Source organism: Ceratotherium simum, chromosome 14 (assembly GCF_057802395.1).
Source record: "Ceratotherium simum simum isolate JZ-2026a chromosome 14, ASM5780239v1, whole genome shotgun sequence".
NCBI lineage: Eukaryota > Metazoa > Chordata > Mammalia > Perissodactyla > Rhinocerotidae > Ceratotherium > Ceratotherium simum.
In genome coordinates this window covers 22,875,813-22,902,013 of record NC_141913.1, presented here as the reverse complement: position 1 = coordinate 22,902,013, position 26,201 = coordinate 22,875,813, and the positions used below count along the sequence as shown (strand labels likewise).

The following is a 26,201-nucleotide window of genomic DNA, read 5'->3' as shown; positions in this document are numbered from 1 at the left end:
CCATCTTCCTCCACTTTATGTGGGACACAGCCACAGCATGGCTTGACAAGCGGTGCAGCGGTGCCAGCTCAGGATCCAAACCTGTGAACCCCGGGCTGCCAAAGCAGCACCCCCAGGCCGGTCCCTGAATGATGACAATTTTAAAAGCATTTTAGGTTTGTGTAAAAAATTATCAAGATCAATATTTAAGAACAGACACACTAGAGATTTTAATGAAAGCAATGGTCCTGCCATTCTTTATTTCTCACGATACATATTTACAGAAGAAAAAAGAATTGTACATTTTTTTTTTAAGAATTGTACATTTTAAATTCTGATTATTATACAGATTTTTTTTGCAGTTGAATAATAAAAGAAGGAACCTCTTAGTGACTTTTTAAAATAACTTCAATGCATGGTACAAACTATATGACAAACATTCAATAACTGAGTAAGGTCACTTCAAAATGAAAGACACTTAGCACCCAGTCACAGTAATGAAGCAACACCACGGGAGCCAGGATCTCTTAGGAGGTCCGCCCTGGAACTACCTTCACCATAGATTCACAATCCAACTTTTCAACCTACATTTTAGAAAGTTGGGTGAAACAATACACAGAAGGAAGGTTTTTGTAGGGTTAGAAGAATTTAGCTTTTGAAGAATAACAGGTGAATCATTTTTCCCCTATTAAGGCCTTGAAAAAGTTGCATTTTGAGGTGCCATAAAGAAAGTGAGTGAAACTTTTTGTTAGTAGTCAATGACTTCAAATACTGGTTTTCATTTCTTAAAACAATGAATTATAGGGGCCAGCCGGGTGGCGTTAGTGGTTAAGTTTGCATGCTCCGCTTTGGCAGCCCGGGGTTCGCAGGTTCAGATCCGGGGCACAGACCTATGCACCACTTATCAAGCCATGCTGTGGCAGGCGTCCCACATATAAAGTAGAGGAAGATGGGTATGGATGTTAGCCCAGGGCCAATCTTCCTCAGCAAAAAGAGGAGGATTGGAAATGGATGTTAGCTCAGGGCTAATCTTCTTCATCAAAAAAAAAAAAAAACCAAAACCAAAAAACAATGAATTATAAATACCTTTTTATAAAAGGTTAAAGGCACAGTGAAACAGTGAATATTTGCACTTCACCATTTTAGAACTCAAAATAATTCAAAACGCAAAATAATTCAGGCGGCCAGCACCTAATTTGTCCTGTAGGTGGCAAAATTATCATAAGAAGAATCCAGGGAGAAAACGCAGAATTGCTGCACTGAGGTTAATAGTGGCAGGTGACTTAAAGCTTTACTTAAAATACAGTTTTAAAGTTTGGAAATTATTTCAAGTTTTACAGATTTAAAGATGCCTTTTGTATTGCTCTGAATTAACAAAGATTTATTTTCTGGATAGTCAGTACTACTGCTCAGAAATACATTCTTTTACTTTTCAGGGACTAGATTTTCAGTCCGATTACCTCTGAAAAATTCCTCTCCTTTCGAACTTGTTGTCCAACAGGTTTTGCTTTATTGAATGATTCATCCAAATTGGAGGAAGAGAGGTTGTGAAACTAAAAATCTGTTGTTAACTTTTTTGCAGCTGTGAAAACTAAGCTTGAAACCAATACCTAAAAGGGCGGAAATAAGGCCCTCTAGATTTCATCCGGTTTTATGTTTTTCTAATTACCTTGAACTCAATGGCAGAACAGTAAGCAAGACTTTAAAGAAGTAATGGATAATTTATTACATAAAATTTTGGGCACCATGATTATGACTACATTTACGTGTAAGGAACAAAGAAGTTTATAAATGATTACAATTACAAAGCTAACTACAGCCAAATAACCTTTTATCCTCAGGAGTTGATATCACTAATCTTTATAGCTTCTGTGCTTACTTTCAAGATGGAAACATTATTCTATGTCCTGGATTCATCATTAAAAAGCAAGATATGAAAAAAAGTCATGGCCATCAAATAAGGGCTGGTGGCAAGCACTGAATATACAGTTACTTGAAGAACTAAGATTAAATGGGAGCTAGAAGGGAGAGAGTATAGCATGCTATACCAGTATGTTCTGAAAATGTTGATGTAGTATGACTTTAAAAAATAGAGGGAGAATGGGGAGAGCATATGGAAACATTTTTAACAGTTTTGGTTATCATACTGGTGGTAGTTGTGTTAGTATTGTTATTCTAAGACTATTATATATATAAGGTAGATAAAGGAAATGAATAATTGTGGGATATTCTAATTTTATCATGCCCTGTGTCCTTGAAAACCAGGATTATCAACATAGAAAAAATGGAGATACAGTTGTAATGGAAAGGATTAGGTAAAAACCTGTAGTACTCAATTTGATTTGGAAGTATCAAAATAAACTCATAAAATGTTTTACCCTTAAAAAAAATAGATATTTCCTAGCTCTCTCCGAGAAACAATGACCAATCTAATAGCAATGAGCATCCTTAGAACCCCAATTATGGTTTTGAAATGCCATTTCTCACTGTAAGTAACCAGGCTTCTCAGAGAAACGGCTGATTCCAGGTCTGGGGGCAGGAAACATACAAGTTGAGCCTGGAATATCTATCATAGGAGACAGCAAGGAGGCTGTTAAAGACTGCTAGAATAATGTCAAAAGGACTCGAACCAACTTGATGAGGCTCCCAATGGCCAAAGATGGGACAATTTGAGCTTTAATAAGGTAAAATTTGAAATGGATTGAAGCCTATCAAATACGCTTGAATCCATGAGTTTATAATACTTTAAAAAAAAGTGATCTCTGGAAGATGATAGGAAACAAGTCTATTACCTTGAAAATAGGTAAACGGAAAATTCAAATATTTACTTTCCCTTTTCTATATGTAATTTACCACTGGTTAACCAAATAGTAGATGTAGGGAAACATCTCTTTATAAAAATATTCCAACTAATAAATGAAAAAGAAATGATAGAATATTCTCCAACTCACAATGGATCTAGGCACTGAGTATCAATTTCAGCTGACATCACAAAAAGAGAGAACCAGACATAAGTGCCTTCGGATGAAAGAGCACACCATGACATGTAGTCTTGCCAAAAGGACTGAACCCGAGTCTGCTCAGACCTCTGGATCCATGTGTCAACATCCAGAGGAGAGAGGAACAAGCTGAATTGCACCATGAGTACCCAATCAGCAAAACAGATTGTGGGAAACTTTATAGATCATAAGACCAGGTTCTTCAACTGGTAAATTTTAAGGAAATGAAAGAAAGGGGAAGCTGTAGATTAAAAAGAGGTGTAAAAGAGATAACTAACAAAACAATTTTAAATGGATAAGATTAAAATATAGTGTGTAGAGATACACACTTGGATGATGATAAAGACAGGCAAAGAAGTGACTATAACTGAAATCAACATAGTGGTTACTTTTGTGGGGTGGGGAAGAGGATTGTTAACTGTGACAGGACACACACAAGACATCCAGGGTGGCTGGCAGAGTTCTAAGAGAGTAGTTCCCTATAATAATGTAATAAGCTATATGTTTTCTATTTGGTTTTCAGTATTTATGTTTTATTTTATAATTTGTCTAAAGGATAAAAAAAAAATCAAAGCCCTTAGGGTTTTCCACTAAAAATTATGGATGTGAATATTTCTACTGTAAATATCAGCTGATGGTTCTTAAAAAATTGCCTATATTATAGAAATATTTCTAAATAATAAGCTACAAATATTTGAAAAATATAATATTAAATTCTCATGTGTGCATAGTTATAAAAAGTCAAAGAATTAAGTATACATTCCTAACACAAAATTTATTTTGTTACAGTATTATGTTATACAATTTGGTTAAATGGAATCTGTTGACTTCCAAAATTTTCCTTTCCTACTGTCATACGAGATTATTCATGTTATTCCATTAGAGAATAGAATATGAGCATTGGAATAGATTTCATATTTCCTTGAATGTCCACACTCTGTTTCACTCTCCGTCTTCTTACATAGAACAAAGATTAGTTATCTTGCCCAGCCATGATGGTAATTATTAATATGTAGCATTACACACAGTGTCATCCAATTTGCAAATAAAGATCCTTCACTCACATACCCAGCCTTATGCTCTCTTCCATATATTAATGGCTGATGGAGACTATTTTTTGTCATTAAGTGTCTAAGAAACTCAAGAATGTAAAACAGATTTAAACCATCAAAATGAAAGCAGTTTTAAAATGCAATATAAGAACAAACACGGACATTTAACTGTGTTGTACATTTTTGCTCATCAAACATTGACCATTTCCCTTCAATTGTTCAAGCAGCATCTTAACACATGGTGCAACTGTATGATCTCCTTTGCTTTCCTTTTAATAAAATTATGTGGTGTTCGAGTGATTCACATACTCCAGAAGTGAGCGGTCTAAGACCCTTCGGATAAGAGCTTCCTCAATTATATTAAAATCCTACAATGAAGAAAAATAATTAGAAACATACAATCAGAGATGATAGTTTTCAGAAACTGGAGGAGTGAGTCATTGCAATGCCCTCGTTTTGCAGTAAACTAAGGCCTTGAATTTAGTGATCTGTCCAAGTTTCCACAAAAACTGTCATAGAACCCGAGACTTTTGCTTTGGGGCTAGCGCATTTTCTATTTCATTTTACTGCCTATGGATTAACTAGTTATTGTCATAGTAAAATAGCCTTGATTTGAAATTTAAAGTTTTTATCTGATCTAACTAGTAGTTTGTAATCAACATTACAAATCCTGGTCAGAGTGCTATGTTCCACATAAACATGTAACATGGAATACAATTAAGACATTCCCATAGGATTCACCAATCCCAACAGTACTACTGAATATCTATTTCTGAAAAAAAAGGCTGAAAACAAAAGTCTCTTCCTCTTTGCCTCCCTATGGTCAAAATGGAATTCAAAACTTTAAATCAGCACATTCTGTAAATAAAATAAAAACTATTAAGAGTCCTATCCTCTGTAATCCATTTCCTCTTCCCTAATAAACTAAAAAAAAAAAGTAAACTCTATTCGAAGTCTATTTTAGAACATAAAAGTAAATAAACAAAACCCAGAGGAAAGCCATAAAGCACAGCAGAGCACAAGATTTGGACTAAATAGTGGCTTGTTCTTAGGCAATTTATTAAACTTTGAGAATCAGATATTTCATAGCTAAGTGAGGATAATAATACAGTACTCACTTCATAGAAGTTGCTGCAAGGAATAAATTAGATAATTTGCATAAAGTGCCTTGTATAGTACGTGGTAGCTTAGGAAACAGAAAATCAAAACAAAGAACTTGGCTTCAACTTGACTTCCATACCCAAGAATATGGTCTTGACGGGGGGAAAGTGACTTCTTCCCGACCTGCCCTGGATCAGACTTTGTCTGAAAGATCTTGAGAAGAATGGACTGAACGTGAATAGCCAGAACAGGTATGGAATCAACCCGGCTTTTAGAACATCATATGGAGCTCAAATAAAGAGGAAGTCCTATGTGTTGTGAAAAATGAGAACACACAGACCAGAACCAGGCTCTGTTGAGGCCTGTGTGCTTGGGGCTAGGAAAGACATTATTTGAGAGATGGAGCAGAGAGAAGCCTCTGGGGTATAGCTCGTTCATTTCCTCAAGTGGTTCTTATGCTTCCCGTTTACTCTCGCCCCATCACCAACCTGCCTAAATCCGGGCCCAAGCTGCACAAATCACTTTACACGCATTATCTCACATTCAATCCTCACAACAGCTTTTGGGCGTAGGTGCTTTTACTCTCTTCACTTAACAAATGAACAGAGGCTCAGAGGTTAAATATCTTGCCCAAAGTCACACAGCTGTGAGAGAGCTGTTACTTAAACCTCGATTAGGACCCAAGCTCCTGCTGAACGCGGCTATTCATAGTGGGCAGAGCAGATAGCAAGGAGAAAATTTTCAAATGACAATCTTTAACAATTATTAAATTCTACCTTGAAATAGGATGAAAAGAAAACAGTCAAAATCATGTGAAATTATATGCAAATTCAAATTTAGCCCTTAATATTTCATGTATTTAGATAAAAGTAACAAAATATTCTATTTCAGAATATGGCTATGAGTGATTAATCTTCCAATAACAGGCTCAAAGAGGCTCAGAGGACAACACATTACCCTCGCATGGCAATGCGCGGACTGAAGTACAACAAAGGCTACGTTAACTTTTTGCTTGTTATTCTCATTTTTGACCATGGGAAATACAGTCATAAGTTTAAAGCACTATTCATATTATACCTAACTTTTCTGGCATCTTAAAAAAGTCTTAATATAATGAGATTGGCCAAGAATTGCTAGTTATTGATGGGTCAGTGATGGGTATATGGGGGCTCATTATACTATTCCATCTACGTTTGCATATGTTTAACATTTTTTCATAATAAACGTTTTTTTTTTTTGGTGAGGAAGATCAGCCCTGAGCTAACATCCATGCCAATCGTCGTCTTTTTTGCTGAGGAAGACCGGCCCTGGGCTAACATCCGTGCCCATCTTCCTCCACTTTATATGGGATGCCACCACAGCATGGCCTGACAAGCGGTGCATTGTTGGGCGCCCAGGATCCGAACCTGGGGCCGCCAGCAGTGGAGCGCGCACACTTAACCGCTATGCCACGGGGCCGGCCCTATAATAAACTTTTTTTAAGTTAAAAAAAGTTCAATAAACATGGGTTTTGTGTTTTTTAGAATTTAAATTAAAAATAAGGCCGGTGTGTCTTACTACACTGATAATATCATATCTGTTAACAGCTGGTCAAAAAGCAACTGGATGCAGAACAAACACTCGGAGCCATTTCATTACTGATGTGATTGCATCTCAGCTGCATAAATTTTCAGGTTCATAAAAATTATAACCATATATAAGGAGGGACTAGAGTAGAAATTAAAATAATTTGAAAGCAAAATTTGGCTCTTCATACAATGGATAATTATATAGATCACAAAGAAAATAATTTTGTCTAAAGCAGATAACTACTTTAATATTAATAGTCAAATTTATAAAACACTATATTTTTATGATTTCTCACTTAATGCTAATACTCAACACTTCAGCTACATACACATTTTTTTCCTCTATAATTTTATTCACTTGGATTAAAAAAGGTAAGCTTAACACAGACAGCACAAAAACAATGTAAAAGTAAGAAAATATACTTACTATGAAATCATCATAAAACAAAGTGTGATTGACTTGCAAATGTCTTATTAAACTGCCATTGAAGCTGTTTGCATTCTCATTAGGTATTAAACGGCAAAGTGGACAGAACTGGAAGTAACAGGACCAAGAGTTCAACAAAGAATTTAAAATAATCATTAGTGTCAGAATTAAAAAATTAAATAACCATTCAACAGTGAATTTTAACTTTATGAATCTATTGGCCATACCTCAGTATTATGTTTTAAAATTGCATAAATATTATAGCAACATTAAACAAATAAAATTGCATTTATTCTCCAAACACATTTCTTGTATATAACAGTAGAGCTATTTCTTTGGTATTTATCCATTTATTATTTAAACAATATTACAGTTAGTAGATGTACCATAATTTACTTAATTAGTTGCCTATCTCTTGGAATACTTAAGTTTTTTTGTATGTGCATATGCTGTTATTACAAATGACATTATCTTTAGTTTTATCTCTTGGAGGATTATTTTCTTAGGATAAATGACCTGAAATGGAGATTAGTAGGTCAAAGTTTATGAACATTTACAGTTCATAATACCTATTCCTCTATAGCTTTTTATTGCTATCAGCAATACAGATTATAACACATCAGCATCAGATATTGGTATTTACATGTATTTTCCTAATTTAATAGCCATTAATGGCTCTTTAAACAAAACTTTTTCATTTTGAAATATTTATACACTCACAAGAAATTGCAAAAATAATGCAGACAGATCCCATGTCCCCATCACCTAGCTTCCCAAAACGGTAACATCTTACATAACTATAGTACATTATCAAAACCAGGAAATTGGCAATTAACTAGACTACAGACTATACTTCGATTTCACCAGTTTTTGCAAGAACTCATGTTTTTGGGTTTGCATAATTCTATTAAATTTTATCACATGTATAGATTCATATAACCACCAAGACAATCAGGTTACAGAACTGTTTTGTCACTACAGAGGAGCTCCCTGGTGTTACCCCTTCATTTTCTCTTCTCTCCTAACCCTGGCACCCACTGATATGTTCTCCACCTCTATAATTTCATCGTTTGAGGAATGTTATATAAATAGAATTATACAGTACTTAATCTTCTGAGATTGGCTTTTTTCACTAAGCCTAATAATCTTGAGATTCATCCTTGTTGTTGTGTGCATCAATAGTTTCTTCCTCTTTATTGCTGAGTAGTATTCCACGGTATGGATGTACCACAGTTTGTTTATATTTACCTTCTGAAAGACATTTGTTGTTTCCAGTTTTTGGCTGTTACAAATAAAGCTACAATGAATGTTTGTGCACGAATGTTTGCATAAACATGTGTTCCTTTCTCTAGGATAAATTTCCAGGAGTATGATCGCTAGGGCATATAGTGTTATGGTTAACTTTGTAAAAAACTGCCAAACTATTTTCCAGAGTGTCTGTAGCATTTTACATTCTGACCAGCAATGTGTGAATTATCCAGTTTTTCCTCACTCAGGTCAGCATTTGGTACTGTCAATATTTTATTTTAGTTATTTTGATAGGTGTGTAGTAGTATCTTATCATAGTTTTAATTTGCATTTCTCTAATGGCTAATATAAATGACTCCTTCTTTTAACATATGCTACTTTATTATATTTTAAGCTAGGTTTTTAAAAAATTTTATTTCTTCATGTATTCATTTTCTAAAATAGGAGATGCAGAATCATTACTGAGTGCAAAGTATGTGCTAAGTATAAGTTAGGTGGTATTCTCATTTGATCCTCACAACAACCCAATGAATTATTATCCTTATTTTGTTGATGAGCCCAATTTCAGAGAGGAAAAAAATTAGCTTAAATTTATACCACTATAAGTATCAGAACTGGAATCTAAGCCTCTAATAGATAATCCAGGGTTCTTTTCAGATTATAACAGAGTCTAACTTACCACCTTTGATGATGTTTTCCTTTAAATCTAAATGAGGTCTTTATATAATTCTTTTCTTTCTTATTGTTTTATGGGGTTCTGGTTTCAATATGCTCAATTTCTATAAATAAGGTCCATTTCTGAATTTTGCTCTACTCCATTAATCTTTGTCTTATTTTTTAAAAAATTACATCATTTAAATTATTACTGCTGTATAACCATTTACGATTCTCTAATGCTCTAGCTATCTTGGTTAATTGGCAATACTGGCTATCCCAAGATAGCACTTAATCTACCCTGAGACCCCTACATAGTAAAGAGAACAGAGCTGAGATCAAGAAATATTTTAATGGAAAAGCAACATTAATTTTTTGTGGTGTGAGAGAAAGAACAGTAGTTACAGAAATGTGTTCATTCAACACTCTTTACTGTGCCTCTACTACGTACTAGGCACGTGGACTATGGAAACCAGTAAGATAGGGTTGCGTTGCAGGACCTTTGAAGTCAGCGAGGCTTGGGTTCAAATCCTAGCACCAGCTCTTACTAGCTGTCTCACCTTCAGCACTAAGTTCCCTCTCCTGTGAAATGGAGATACCACCACCTACCTTGTAGAGTAGTTATGGTGTTTAGAAATAATGTCCTTAATGTGCTGGATACATAATTAGGCATTTAATAAATGCCATATATTTACTACTATTTGATCCTTGTCCTTGAATAGCTGGGGCTCCCTGAGGGAAGAAACTACACGTGTCCTGTTCACCCTTGCCTTCCCAGTACCTGGAAAATTGTTTCCAATTTCATCCCAGCCTCTCACTGACTTAACCTTGGCAAATAATTAATCTTAACCTGTAAATTGAGAATTATCTCTGTTTTGGAGAGCTGTTGGTAGATTTAAAATAATACATCATTCAACATTATGAAGCTCAGTCATTATATTAGCCGAGTCCTTGGCACAAATAACAAATGGCTCCTATTATTATCACTTAAGCAGATACTTTCAACGCAGCATAACAAATACTATATTCAAGATACGAACAGACGACTGTTCAAGACCTGAAAAGGGAGTCATTAATTTTGCCTGGGAATTCAGGAAAGGATTCAGCTGAGTTTCTGGTAACTGAAGTGAGTCTTTTTTTTTTTTTTTTTTTTGTGAGGAAGATCAGCCCTGAGCTAACATCTGATGCCAATCCTCCTCTTTTTTTTTTTTTGAGGAAGACTGACCCTGAGCTAACATCCATGCCCATCTTCCTCTACTTTATATGGAACGCTGCCACAGCATGGCTCGACATGCAGTGCCTTGGTGCGCGCCTGGGATCCGAACTGGGGAACCTGGAGATGCCGCAGCAGAGCTCGCACACCTAACCACTTGCACCACCGGGCCAGCCCCTGAAGTGAGTCTTGAAGAATGAGCCGGTCCTGTCAAGGGAGCCACATCACAGGCAATGGAATCAATGTGGAGAAACGCAGGAAATCCTAAAAGGACGGGCCCGCTTAGGCAATGGAAATAGCTCAGCGAAGCTGAAGATAGGGCATGTTGGAGGAAGTGGTGGGAGATGAGTCTGGAACGCTAAGTTGGGACCAGTTCTACTCGACAGACACTTATTTGAGCACCTAACGTGGTTTGTCGGCCCCATGCCAAGAGCCAGAGGTACAGAGATGACTAAGCTCTGGCCCTATCATTAAGGAGCTTCGAGTCTAGCAGAGGAGAAAGCTACAGAAAACCTGGAATTTTAAGCAAAGTAGTTTTTGTTTGTAGTCTGATGTTAATAAGGAAGTAGTGGAGGCTTCAGTCTTCTGGTGTACATAAAATTTAGCTGTGTGACTAAAGAGACGTCCACCAGAAGGACACTGCAAAACAATGGCCTAAAGTTTCTGTTACTCCAAAAATTTCTTTTGTTTCTTAAACTAGGGGATTTGACCTGACGGAGGAAAGGGTAAGAATAGGAAGGAGACGGAAATGGTAAGTGAGAGACTGATCGTTACCTAAGTGTTCACCTACTCTCTTCCTAACATTGCCAATTTCCTAACATCAGCTCATCCTTTATTATTTCTCTCTACTCAATGCTCCCAGGCCATACTACTCATATTAGGAACCAACGATTGTACAGTGTACATTCAAAAGACATGGGCCTCATCTCAGTATGGCCTTTATTTGATGGTGAATGCAATGGGCAAATAACAGTCGCCATATTAGAAGCTGCCACCAATTTCAATCCTTCGGAATGTCCATTACAATGGACACCCAGCTCTATCTGTGGTTTAGATTAACCTCCACAGCAACTCAGCCAATTACAGAACACTTTCTATATGATGGCAAATGCCACTTGGGGAAGAAATTAAAGACCACTAAATCCAAGAACCAAAGAAGAGAAAAGACACATGCACTGAAAATAATTAAAGGCAAATATGTAACCAAAATTAAGGTATCAAATTGCACATCTAATGTAGTAGGAGTTTGAAAGCAAATCTAATGAAGATTTTTCTTCCTTCCAAAACATTTATGCACATATGCTCCCACTGCCCAGTCAAGTCACAGATATTCTGAAGATAAATGGAAATAAACTGCTGTGGACGAGTGGCTCAGACTCTAGTCACCACAGTTTATGTTCCAAACCAACAGAAGTCCTGTCCCTTCCCTTAAGGAATGAATCTCCAGAGCATGACAGAAAATAAAAGACTACTGGAATCTTTGAACCTGGGTGAATGGCATTATGCTTTTCTTTAATATCCTTTTTTTCATATCACTACATCCTACTATGTGCTAGTGGACATGCAGGGTTGAACAAAGGAGTTAAGTTCCATGACTTCATGAACCTAATAATTTAGAGGGAGAGACAGACATGAAATGAATACACAATTACAAATTGTGGTAAATTAGAAAAAAAGAGGTGAGAAAAGCAAGAGCTGAAATTACTTAGGGTGTCAGGGAGGGCTTCCTGAGGAAGTGAGATTTAAGCTGAGCTCTAAAGGATAAAGAAGAGCCCAACCAGTGAAAGAAAGGGGACCCTGGGCAGAGAAGATAGCCAGAAAGTGTGGTTTTGGCTGAAACATCTTCCCTTTACAAGATAAAATACTAAACTCCTTTCAGAGGTGGTCTCATAATGCAATCTGAAGCATGTGCTGCTTGTGTCATTTGCCTCCTTTGAGTCTAACATTCCATAGCTATAATTTTTCAAAAAAAAATAAAACATGACAGAATATAATTACTGTGTGACAAAAAGGAGCTGTTGGCTGTTGAAGCTGCATGTGAGAAAAGTCAAATACCCTGATGCTCTTAACCTACTATCTCAGTCTTGAGCAAGTCAGAAAGAAAGGATTAGCTGCTTGTAGTTTGATCTCTGAATTATCTAATTATACTGGAAAGTGGAATCATTTGCCCAAGTCTCTAACTGCCCTGAAACTTCCTGTACCAGGTAAATCAGATGATGGCACTGATCTTATCTGTGGGCAAACCCAGCAATCCAGTCCTTTAAAGCAATAATTCCTTGCTAACTTCCACACCAATCCAGAATCAGCCTCGGGCTCAGCCCTCCTTGTCCAGGACTTCTACCAGAGTGTTTTCAACTATGTGTCCCCAGTGGGGATCCCTAAGCACGTGAACCCCAGCTATGCCACTGTATCTACGTCCAGCCTTTTCATAACCACAGCATATATCCTGACTTTTTTTTTTTTTATCCTGACTTCTAATGGCTCTAGATCCTTCAGAGTGACATGTGTCTTGAGCTTCTAGTCAAGAATGAACTGCCAACATCAGACACCCAAAGGTCTTCTGTTCCAGTGACCACCTCTAGACGGCCCTAGTGTATTACAGAACCATGGATTTTCTAAACAATCTGCTCCTGCCTCAGGGCCATGATAGCATCCTGGTCTTGTGAAATTTTACCACTTCACCTTCCCTACCCCTCCCAGCTTGGTTTCCCCAACCGTGAGAGTATATGACTTCCTCTGAGAACTCTCCACTAGCCTTGATTTTACATAGTTGCAAAAGTGGTAGTAACGTACCATTATCACCTGCTCATTCACTGGTACAGGGTATTATTTCACTACCTTGTGAAAAAGGAATCATTATCATCATCATCATCCCCATTTTACAAATGATGAAACAGAGACAGAGAGGTTAATAGGATTTTCTGGGATTTGCACCAAAGCTTATCTCCTGCAAAGCCTAGGCTTTAACTACCACATTCCATGGGCAATCTGATCCCTCGTTGCTAGTTTATTTCTGTCCTTAGGTCAGTTTTCTTCAATGACTTCTACAAACTCTAAATCATGGAAGGCCTAGCTTCCATGGGCCACCTTCAATCTGATGGCCAAACGGAGCAGCACACGGACTGGACTTCTGCAGGTACATAGTACTAATGGACGGACTAGTATGTGGCCTGCCTTAAATTGCTGCTATGATGTAGCCCAAGACCATGGTCCAGAGTGCCTAGTGTTCCTCCAGCCAGAGCAGCACCCTGGGTAATACTAGTCAGGGCTCAAGATGTGTTGATAATACCTTCTTCATAGGGGTGCTAGGAGGAGACAAGGAGGTACTTTTTTTTTTTTTTGTGGGGGTGGAGGAAGATTGGCCCTGGGCTAACATCTGTGCCCATCCTCCTCTACTTTATATGTGGAACGCCTGCCACAGCATGGCTTGATAAGTGGTGCGTAGGTCCGCTCCTGGGATCCGAATCTGCGAACTCCGGGCCGCCCAGGCAGAGCACACGAACTTAACCACTACGCCACTGGGCTGGCCCCAAGGAGGCACTTAGAACTCAGTAAATGGTAGCCATTATTATGCCATCCTAATGCTTTCTTCTGACTTCCTCTGGCTTCCCAAGGACCTATCGTAAAACAACTCCTTAGCCCAGTTCCTCCTGCAGAGCAACTTGAGCAGGAAAAGCCCATGACAATCTCCCCTGCTCCCAGAATACATATCAAGCTCCTAGCTAGCCATTCCAAGAACCAAACCCCTAAGCCATTAGGATCAATAATAAGTACCTTTGACTGTGCTGTGGGGCTTTTCTCTTGAACATGCTGGTAGAGCACAGGTGTTACCATGCAGGCCCTCGAGCTAGACTGTGTGCAAATTGTAGCTCTGCCACTTAACTTGCAAGACTTACATAACCTCTCTGAGCCTCAGTTTATCATTTGTAAAATGGGGATAATAATCATACCTATCTCATAGGATTGTTGTGAGGACTGACTATCTACCTATCTATCTATCTATCATCTATTGTCTATCATCTGTCTATCTTGTTTCAATTTCATCCACTTCCCAAAAGGATTTTATGAAAAAAAAACAAACTTACATTTATAAAACCAAAAACTCATATATATAAAAACAACACACATACATATACATATAAAACTAAAATAAAATTCAAAATAATCTTCATGGGCTGGCCCCGTGGCTTAGTGGTTAAGTGCGCGCACTCTGCTACTGGCGGCCCGGGTTTGGATCCCGGGTGTGCACCGCTTGTCTGGCCATGCTGAAACCGCATCCCACATACAGCAACTAGCAGGATGTGCAACTATGACATACAACTATCTACTGGGGCCTTGGGGAAAAAAAAAGGAGGAGGATTGGCAATAGATGTTAGCTCAGAGCCAGTCTTCCTCAGCAAAAAGAGGAGGATTAGCACGGATGTTAGCTCAGGGCTGATCTTCCTCACAAAAAAAAAGAAAAAAATAATCTTCAAGGTATAACTATATAGTTGTTAAGCCTGGGCAATTTTAAAATAAATGTAGCCAATCTTGGCCAAGTTAAGGTGAAACTGGTTTACTCATAAATTGCTGACAGAAATATAAATTGACAAACTTTTTGGAAGGCATTTTAGAAGTGTATTTCAAGAGTTATTAAAAAGTTTGCCCTCTTGGTCAAAGAAATATCAATCTAAGGAATTCCCTCATAGGAAAAATCCAATAGAAAGAAAAGTTTAGGGCCGGCCCCGTGGCTTAGCGGTTAAGTGCGTGCGCTCTGCTGCTGGCGGCCCGGGTTCGGATCCCGGACTCGCACCGACGCGCCGCTTCTCCAGCCATGCTGAGGCCGCGTCCCACATGCAGCAACTGGAAGGATGTGCAGCTATGACATACACCTATCTACTGGGGCTTTGGGGAAAAAAATAAATAAATAAAAATTATAAAAAAAAAAAAAAAAAGAAAGAAAGAAAAGTTTAAATGTCCAAGAATATGAACTCAAATCCTAAAAACTGGCAACAAAGTGTTCAAAAATAGTCAAATGGCTACGTAAATGATGATCATCATTCCATCATCACTCTGCTTTTCCTCACAACTATACAGAAACGAAAACTATAACAGCTACACTGCCAAGTAGAACTAAAATGCCAGGTTGAAAAGAAAAAAAGGAGCACTCACAATGGACCTAGGAAATGATGAGCAATATGTATATTTAATGTGCAAGCATATGGATAAATATTCAGACTAGGAAATAAAACAACAGATTGATTAATAAAGATGAATGACTGTCTACTTCTCATTTCTAGTGTATTGTCATGATAACCCTATTTACATTATTAAAAAATGTTTTTAACTTAGGACGTGACCATGGTTAGTATACCTTAACTGTGCATTTTAGATCTTCTTAGTTGATTATGCCCATGATTATCTGTAAGAGATGATGTCTAATTTCATAAATAAAAGAATGATTGCAGGTTAGTAATTCTTATCAGTTTCAACTCAACACTTTCGTATTGTTAATAGTCATAGAACCACCCTAAGCTTGACATAAACTATCCTTTATCATGTCTATAAATAGAAGCCTTTTAAATGGATTTTCTAATGTATACTGAATTTAGACACTGCAGAAATATACAATGAAAAAATCCTCACCACAGGTCTCCTTTCTGATCTGTGATGAGTAATGCAATGATCCAGCAAGCTGTCTTCATCTAATTCCCTCTGACAAAATGGACATACACACCTGGAAATTGCATAGAATACAAATATTACTAAAATTGTTGGCAATTAACTGGAGGTGAAAAATAGAATGTAGGTGAATCTAGTTTCCAGTTCTCATTCTTTCAGATTTCATATTATTTTTCCTATCCTGATAATGGTCTTTGTGCCTAAATTTTTTCTCAGGAGAAATGCAAATGTGTATCCTCACAGAAAAACAGTTACAACACACTTGAAACACTTTGTTGTCTTTGGGAGAAAGTGCAATCTGAGTACCCGTTAACTGAGAAATTGAGGATCACACCACCCAGCTGTCCCTGGTTTACTTTTTCTGTCCATTTTTCTTCCTTCCTTTCCTAATTCAGGTAACATCTGAATTGGGTGTCATTGTTCTCCAACTCCACTAGCCTATATATCTACAGGTGTACATAAGGAGTATTTGTCCCTTACAGTTGTGCTGTCCAATACAGTAGCTGTCAGCCATATGTGTCTATTGCGACTTGAAATGTGGCTAGTCCAAATTGAGATATGCTGGAAGTATAAAATACCCACTGAATGTCAAAGGCTTAATACCAAAAAAATGTAAAATATCTCAATTTTTATATTGATTACATGTTCAAATGATAATTTTTTGGCTATATTGAGTTAAATAAAATATAAAATATTGGGCCAGCCCCGTGGCTTAGCGGTTAAGTGCGCGCACTCCGCTGCTGGCAGCCCGGGTTCGGATCCCGGGCATGCACTGACGCACCGCTTGTCTGGCCATGCTGAAACCGTGTCCCACATACAGCAACTAGAAGGCTGTGCAACTATGACATACAACTATCTACTGGGGCTTTGGGGGAAAAAAAAAATAAATAAAAAATTAAAAAAATAAAATAAAATATTAATTTCACCTGTTTCTTTTTACTTTTTTAGTGTGGGTACTAGAAAATTTAAAATTACAAATGTCTTCTGCATTATATTTCTATTGGATAGTGCTGCCTTAAATTCTTAGGAAAAATATGGAGGCTTGGAATTTTTTGCTCACTCTCTATTATAAATATAAGTTCCTGTTCCCGAAGACTTGTACTCTGGACAAGCTCCCTGCATACGAATTTTAAAAATTTGAATCATGCAGTAAGTTCTTCTATAAAGCAAAGATTTCTATCTTAAATGCAAATATTAATCTAGCCTGTAAGATTGATTAATCAACAACCCTTCTCATTTTCTGTTATTCTAATTCTTTATTACTTAATTCTAAGTAGCACGAGAAATTAGGATTTAAATTAGCTTTCATATATTTTTAAATTTTCATAAAGCTTATCAACTTTGCAATCAAACCCACACGCTTTCTCAACCCATTTGTTATCCTTTCTTCCTATTGGTCTTTGTAGTAAATCTAACAGAATCCATACTCTGCTTAGAGCTAAAATACTCGTTTAAAATTTATAATGCCATGGTATAAAACTAATCCTATAATAACAGGTACATTTGCAAAGCAATCTCTAGTAAAACAAAAGGAATGGGGCAATCATTTAGACTTCTGGGTTAGGAAATTTAAGCTATATTTTGAGTGTATTTTCTTAAAAAAAGCAGAACTAAGATTTTCCTTCAGAAGAAAGAAATCACACTTCTACTGAATATCACTATGATAACTGAGTTTATAAACAGGTTTAATGATTTCCAAGTCATCAGCTTATGCAGGAAAACACAAATCATTTCTTTATTTCTTCAGTACAGAGAGACTCCAAACTTTGTAATTACTCTGGCTATAAGGATAGAGGTAACGACCTAGATTTGCTTCTTTTCTTTTTTTAAAGAAAAAAAAAAGTTAATGATCAATATTCTCCACTATACCTACTAGCCACCTCCATCCTTCCTTCAGCCCCCTATAAGATTAGGCACCAAGCAGGTACAGGATTCTGAATGCCTGCCCCAGGCCTGTTCTTCCTTGTTAGGATATATATCCTGAGATGTCACTTCTTACCTTTTAAAGAGAAACCAGCAAAATGAGAGGGAATGAGCTGGAGAACTGAGTGGTGGCGATGGAAAAGTAAAGATGAATAACCTCTTAACCATGATTTACTTCAACAATCTATTACTCAGAAAACAGAGCCTAGCAGAAATTGAACAGTTCTGCATTCTATTTTTGGATCTTCCTTAATACAAACTTGTCTGAGGAAGTTTCCCCAATCTCTCTGGTTTTCTGTTGGTTCTCCTATGCAAAGTTTTTAAAGTTAAGAAAGCAAAATTCTTTCATAATTATTGCTATTAACAAATGATTACCAATAACAGGTATTATGATTAAGATAAATATAACTACATACATATTTTCACAATAAAATTGTTAAACTTTCCAGCCCATTAAATTCTTTACAGGCATATCAAATTTAGCATTAAACGATACTGTATTGAAACAAACCTTGTTGCTGTCTCCCCAAGTTCTTGTAGTGGTCCATACTTATCTATGTACTTCTGACAAGTTCTTATGTGTGCCCTCATTTCACTGAGGCAAACCTATATAAAAGCAAATTGAAAATAAACTCACTGTTGGAAAGGGGCTCAATGAAGTCTTATGTAATCCAGCTTTATGACTTTCATTATTTCAAATAAGGTCATAGCGTGAGGACACTTGATTAAAAGGATGCATTCATGACAACAGTACACAAAGTTACGGCATTCTCAAGAATAACACTATTTTAAAATTTCTTTAATACTTAGAAGGCCCAAATATTGAGTTTTGAATTTGGTTCTTCTAGAAAGCATATGTTTTGTAAACTGAAAAGATGTATACTATCTCAAATTTACTTTTTTTGCATGCCATTACCTAAGTCAGTGATGGAAAGAAGGAAGTGAGAAAGAAAATGGGGAGAGGAAAAAGAGAGCAAGAGGGAGGAAAGAAAAAAAAGAGAGACAGAAAGAAAGAAAACAAAGAGAGAGAAAAAGAATAAATGGAAGGATTTTTAGAGATGTTCATAGTAAGTAAAAAGAAACCCTGTGCCTCACAGAAAGATACAAATACCATGGTTTTATAGTATATCCAGTTGTGTTACATGAATTGACAATACACAGTATACTTAATGGGCCCATTAAGAGTAAACATAAAAGACAGCTCTTGCAGTCCATATATATCAAGGCAGAATAGAGAACCCTTGTTCCTCCAGATATACATTCAGAGATCCTAACCAGGAGGGATCTGTTGCTAAATAACACATATTCCACTAAATGTGTCATTAGAAACTGATACAATCTTGTGCTAAAGGAAGCTCTGTACAGCTGTGGTAAGGTGGCCAACCCACTCTGCTTCAATTTGCCCAAGCTACGGAAGTTAAACCTCAAATGTGAAACCTACCGTATCAAGGAAACAGTTATAACTGCTTAACACAAGATAAAAAATAAAATCAAGTGGAAAAGTAAAAACAAATCCTTGCTTTACAAATATCCATCTAAAAGAGGTAAAAACTGGGACCAATCTAGGTAGCCGTCTTAAAACAGACTGTTTCACAACTTTTAACATCCAACCTTGCACATTAGTGCTCTCTCATCTCTTTATGACTTTTGTTAAAAGTTTCTTTCTTCCTCTTTGCATTCCTTGATCAACAAAGAGAAACATTCCTCATTTAAATTAGCAATTTGGGGACTATGTACTGACAAATGAATTGATAATTCATTCTACTCTAGACACAAAATTATGTAAGGCATTCTAAGAAAGGACAGAGGAAACATAAGCCACTGTGCTTGCTGTGAGGGTGCTTACACTCTAAAGGAGGGAAAAAAAAAGATACAAGTGCATAGGAAACCGTTTGATATTGGGGACTGGCATACAAAGGCCAGGTTTCATGGAATGGAGATGCGGCCTAGACTCTGAAGAATCAGTAGAGTCTAAAATGGCTATAGAGGGCCGGCCCTGTGGCTTGGTGGTTAAGTGCGCGCGCTGCGATGCTGGTGGCCCGGGTTCGGATCCCGGGTGCGCATCGAGGCACCACTTCTCCGTCCATCCTGAGGCCGAGTCCCACATACAGCAACTAGAAGGATGTGCAGCTATGACATACAACTATCTACTGGGGCTTTGGGGGGAAAAAATAAAATAAATAAAATCTAAAAAAAAAAAAAATAAAATGGCTATAGAGGGCCAGCCCCATGGCTTAGTGGTTAAGTGCGCGCGCTCCGCTACTGGCGGCCCGGGGTTCGGATCCCGGGTGCGCACCAATGCACCTCTTGTCAGGCCATGCTGAGGCGGTGTCCCACATACAGCAACTAGAAGGATGTGCAACTATGACATACAACTATCTACTGGGGCTTTAGGGTAAAAAAAGGAGGAGGACTGGCAATAGATGTTAGCTCAGGGCCAGTCTTCCTCAGCAGAAAGAGGAAGATTGGCAAGGATGTTAGCTCAGGGCTGATCTTCCTCACCAAAAAAATAAATAAATAAATAAATAAATAAAATGGCTATAGAAGGAATGGCAGTATCCCTGGCAAGAGGAATAACATGAAAAGGAAGAGACAGAAGAAATATCTCAAAGGAAAAATCAAAATCCTTGTGAATAATCAGAAATGAGTGGATTAAAAAAAGAAGGGGATTTCCACCCAAGATAATTGAGAGAATTTTCTTGTTTCTGACAGACCCCAAAGGTGAGATAAAGAACTGGATGATGGAATAATACGATGAGTTTAATTTTGTGCATCTTGAATTTCATATCTGACAAAAAGTATCGAAGTAAAAATAAGCAACAATCTATTATTATGAATGTAAAAAGCTATTGATTTTGAGCATTTACAATATTCCAGACAGTGCTAAAAGCCATATGTTTTATGATTTACCTTTACAACCAGACTTTGACACAAACATTACCTTTTTCCTCATTTTTCAAGGAGGTAAACAAAAACTTAGATTAATAATTGCCCAAAATCACAAAGAATAAGTGAGAGACCATGAATAAATTCTGTAGTCAGTCAGCCATGAATAGATTATTGAATCTTACATAAATATTCAAAAAAAAAAAAACGCATGGAGCCCTTCCTGTGTGCCAGTCACGTTTCAAAGTGCTGGGTACATATTGCCAATAAAACAGATACAGTCCTGGGGCCAGCACAGTGACCCAAGCCGTTGGGTGCGCGAGCTCTGCTGCGGTGGCCTGGGGTTCGCCAGTTCGGATCCCGGGCGCACACTGACGCACTGCTTGGCACCCAATGCTGTGGCGGCGTCCCAGATAAAGTGGAGGAAGATGGGCACCGATGTTAGCCCGGGGCCAGTCTTCCTCAGCAGAAAAAAGAGGAGGATTGGCAGATGTTAGCACAGGGCTGATCTCCTCACAAAAAAAAAAAACCAGACACAGTCCTTACCCTCATGGAACTTAAATCTGGTGGGGATAATAGACATGAAATTAAAAAATCATAGAAGCATAATGACAAATGGTGATAAACACTATAAAGGGAAAGCACAGAGTGCTAAGAGAAAGTGTAATGGGCTTTACATTAATTTACACTAACAATGAACAAAGAAAGGTTCTCTAAGGAAATTCAGATCCTCAGTACACCATCTCTCTTTTGATCTCTAGACTGGTATATCTAAATATCCTCCCCTTAGCAGCTCAAACTTTTTTTTTTTTTTGTGAGGAAGATCAGCCCTGAGCTAACATCCATTGCCAATTCTCCTCCTTGTTTTTTTTTTCCCCAAAGCCCCAGTAGATAGTTGTATGTCATAGCTGCACATCCTTCTAGTTGCTGTATGTGGGACTTGGCCTCAGCATGGCCAGAGAAGCGGTGCGTCGGTGCGCGCCCGGGATCCCGAACCCGGGCCACCAGCAGCGGAGCGTGAGCACTTAACCGCTAAGCCACCGGGCCGGCCCATCAGCAGCTCAAACTTAACGTATCTAAAACCTAACTCTGGATTCTTCTCCAAATCTGCTCCCTCACCTACTCACATCAGAAACCTGGGAGGCATTTTTGACATTTCATTCTCACTTACCCCTACATCCAGTCAATTACCAATTTCTTTCAATTCTCTCTCCTAAATACGCCTTGAAACAACCTCTTATTCCAGATCTAATGCTATCACCCTAATTCAGCCTACTTACCGAACCCATCCTAACAGCCACCTAACTGGCTTCCCCAATTCCACTTTTGCCCCCTTCAAACCATTGACCACGCACATGCTAGAGTGATATCTTAAAAATATAAACCTGATCAAAAGCTTCCTCTTTTTCTATGACTCACTACTGCATTTAGGATAAAATCTAGAATCTTTGACATGGCCTCCAAGACCTCGAATGATCCAATCAGGCCAGTATAGTATCAAAGAGGAAAAATGCAACAAGGAGGAAGTGATTAATAGAGACAAACACTGCAGAGTTCCGAATAATATAGGAGGAACTATGCCACTGGATTTGATAATAAAGCTATTCACTGGTGGGCTGCAATAGAGGAGCAGGAATGGAGGCCACACAATAGGGGGTCATGGGAGTAATGGGAAGAGAGGAAATGGGGGTGGTCAATGAAAGCATCTGTTTGAAAAATTAGGTGGTGGTCAGAGTCAGGTGACAATTTTACTGTAGCCTACGTACATGAAATTGGAGAAAGGAAGGGGAGAGGCTGAGACAATAAACTTTAGAAAGTCGGGGTAGGATGAGGTTAAAGGCATAGCTGAAGTGATTAGCTGCATGACAATTTTGTCAGAGGTCTAAGCCGGTAATCACCAGCACACGCAAGGGTCACATACCGGGGTGTCACACTCGGTGCATTTCTGGTACTCTGATTTCATTCTTTTGGCTACATCAGTTGCTGGAACTCCTTCGGAAGGAAGATATGCCCGGCAATAAGGACAGGTCCACTTATTGTTCTTTAGACTGGTAGCAATACAGGAACGGCAGAACCTACCCGAAACAAACCAAGAATACATCATTTTCCTTAAAAGGTATGAAGGAGCCACCACTATGTGTTGATGTGTGTAAACTGTATTTTAATGATACTTCGTGCACTGTGAGCTATTCTGCCAAACTAAAGGTGCATTTGCATCCTACACTTGCCAGAGTCTTACCTTCCCAGTAAGACTTCTTGGGGGTCACACGTCACCACATGCACTGCACACATTTAAACAAAATACAGACAAAGTGGTGAAACAGCATTCCAAAAACAGAGTTAAAACTATAACTCAAAGGATAGCCACTGTGTTCTTTATTTTCTTTAATCCTATTTTACCTAAAATTTTTTGGGAAAATAGGTCTTTGCTCTGTGAGATTTTAGGTGTTAGATATGAAAATAGCAACTCTAAGAGGTAAAAATACCAGACACATTATAATTCTTCATAAAATAATTTTAAAGTCTTCCCCAGACATAGAAAATTATCTGATCAGTATCACCACTCTTAGGAATGTCCTCCAAGTCAAGAAATATATTCTCTGGTTTATTTAAAGATGATCATAATAAAATCTTAACATAATCAACAGAATTCACAGAAAATCTTAACCTATTTATAGGAGCTGTTGAAGGCTAAATGCACACGGAAATAAAAATGAGCATTTAGCTAGCATGATCTGATAGGTCTTAAAGTACTCAGCATATAATTATCTATTTGGGAGTATTAATACATGGCATTAAAATTTAAGTATACTATATACCTACTGAAAAGTTCACATATCATAGCTATACAGTTCAATGAAATTTCGTAAACTGAACTCCCAATTATACTAGCTATTACTGGTTCTTAAAAGTACTCTCTTCTGCTTCTGTTTATAAAATTCTTATGTGCACACAGAGGATGCTGACATTTGCATTGTTCTTGAGGCATCTGCTTGATGTTTATGCTTGCCCAGCATCCATTTCCCCTTTTTCTTGCAATAGCATTCTGATTTTGCTCTGCAGAAACTAACCTCATATCAGATACAATCTGGTGGGACCTTAATCAAAGTGCCCACGATCCCCTGCAGAAGGCAAGAGCGCCTGATGACGGCCAGACTAAGCGAACATCTGAAGTTGAGTATTCAACCTCTCTCTGAAGTAGAATACTAAACAAAGTGACATAAAGACTGATTCAGCAACAGCTTGAAGGGACTGTCCCACTCTTTATTTAGAACCCCAGATGTGCCTCGGTTCCTACCCTTTTTTCCTAGGTGTTTGTGTTATTATTGTAACTTTTTATTTTGATATAATCTCAAACTTGATACACTGAGTTTTTACAATTTTAAAAACACTTACACATACCTTAATTCATTTAACCCTAACAAACCCCTAAGAAAGATCATTATTTCCATTTATAGAGGAAGAAATTGAGGTACACAGAGGTTAAATTACTTCTGCAAGGTCACATCTATAGAAAGTGCCTGAGTTTGGTTAGTCTGAAGCTGGGGTTTTCTGGTCCAAAATTCAGTAACCTTTCTTTCCACCACCACAGCTGCCTCAGTTGGAAAGAGCAACACTTCCGGAATCAAGAAACCTAAGTCCTCCGCTGTGGTTTTACTGCTCTCTGCCTCAGGTGATTGTAAGTTCTAAGGCACAGTCTGCCCTTGCGTTTCTTTGAGTCCCTAAGAATTGGGTCTCAAAATGTAGTCTTGAAAGGCATTTATTACAAATGGTCCAAATGCTCAACTCATAATTCACATTTCTAATACAACACCTATGGTTCAGATATGAATTATTTGCTTACATAACTTAGAGGCAAGCAGACAGCACTGTTTTTTGACAACTAAAAAGTCTTCTCACTTTTCTCACAACTTATTTGAGTTTTATGCCAACACAAGCAGAAGGCTAATATTGGTGCCAAGCCCTGCAGTGGGCACTGATATACACCATCTCAGAGCCCTCACAGTAATCCTAAAAGGCTGCTCTGCTCTCTCCTCACTTGACTGATGGCAAATCGAGGTTGAGAGGGGTAACAAGTTGCCAAGGTCGCGCAGCCAGGGTACAGTAGTGCTTTGATTCTCAGTTTCAGTAAGGGTTCAAAGTCGGTAAAGTTTTTTAATCACCTCAATTCCTCCTAGTGACTAGCAGAAGCAGCAAAATTATAAGATCATCGATGTATAAACCAGTGGGCTTTATACAGAGTACATTTCCGCTGTCATTTTGTAAGCGCTGTGCACATGTTTTTGTAACTACAATTGATAACTACAGCAATGGAAATGCCTAGTAGATATTCATGAAAAGGAGCATACTTGCATGTTTTATCAAGTCCCTCACTATAACCTCCCTACATCTGTACAGTGGTGTTACATATAGATGTTATTGCATTATGTGACAATATTAGTTGCAAACCTGGTAGATCAGTCAATTAGCTGTACTTGTTTTAATAAAAGTGATTATTAAACAGAGAAAACACATCAAGACCAAGGTGTTTTGGAACAGACTGAACTTACTGGTTATGATATATAAAAACTACAACTTTTAGAAGTGTTACAAATAAGGAAAGGAATTGGATGCCACTGCAGCTTAAGTCTCACTTTCTGGGACGCAGAAACTAGATTGCAGAACTGCTTAGTTCAAAAAGATCTGAGGTTAAAACTCTCTCCTTAAAGGTACAGTCATCAAATTCAAGTCACGAGAACTGGAGAATTTAACATCCCTACTCTAGTACATTAGCTTAAAAAGTATACAAGTGATCAAGCATTTTATGAATTGTCTAATTAGAATTCATACGGGGTTATTCAGGTTTAGGTAATGAATATATATATAAACTATATAACAAGGCACATAGACAAGATAATTAAAAAATAAAACCTCTTAGAAAGCAAAGTGTAGAACCATGTATATAGTATAAGCACTTGTAGGTTTGTAGATCTATCCTTTATCTAGAAGAATAAAGAAAGAACATTTACCTACCTCTTGGAGAAATGGGAACTGGAAAGAGGGGGTGTGTGGAGAAGGAGGGTATTTTAATTGTCGAATTTTAAGTTTGAACCATATAACCATATTACCTATATAATAAACGATTCTTTTAAAAAATTAATCTCCTACTGCCACTTGGGTTAAATGGTCTGGTAGTTTCTTATAAAACAAAACATACAGGCACCCCTCGGCCCTGCAATACCAAGCCCATGCATTTACTCAAGAGAAATGAAAACATATGTCCATTAGTACGAGAATATTCATAAGGCATGTTGTCATAATAGCCCCAAGCTGGAAACAACCCAGGTGTCCATCAACAGGAAAATGAATAAACAAAGCGTGGCATATTCCTACAATAGAATACTACACAGCAACAAAAAAGAACAAGTTACTGATAGATGCAACAACATGGGTGACTCTCAAAAACATACTGAGTGAAAGAAGCCAGATACAACAGAGCGCATCTGTATA

The 26,201-nt window shown here is 37.7% G+C and overlaps 1 protein-coding gene across 1 annotated transcript in view; it reads right to left on the bottom strand.

The window, feature by feature from the left end:
- Nucleotides 1-1,680: 1,680 nt before the first annotated feature.
- The window catches only part of RNF125 (ring finger protein 125), a 48,167-nt gene continuing 23,646 nt past the window's right edge, over nucleotides 1,681-26,201 (bottom strand). Inside the window, exons 3-7 of the mRNA XM_087439109.1 lie at nucleotides 22,633-22,786; nucleotides 18,337-18,431; nucleotides 15,867-15,957; nucleotides 7,127-7,234; nucleotides 1,681-4,398 (exon numbers count right to left, since the gene is read on the bottom strand). Of these exons, the coding sequence (XP_087295235.1) occupies nucleotides 4,312-4,398; nucleotides 7,127-7,234; nucleotides 15,867-15,957; nucleotides 18,337-18,431; nucleotides 22,633-22,786 (535 nt within the window). The 3' untranslated portion in view covers nucleotides 1,681-4,311. The remainder of the gene's footprint in view (nucleotides 4,399-7,126; nucleotides 7,235-15,866; nucleotides 15,958-18,336; nucleotides 18,432-22,632; nucleotides 22,787-26,201) is intronic.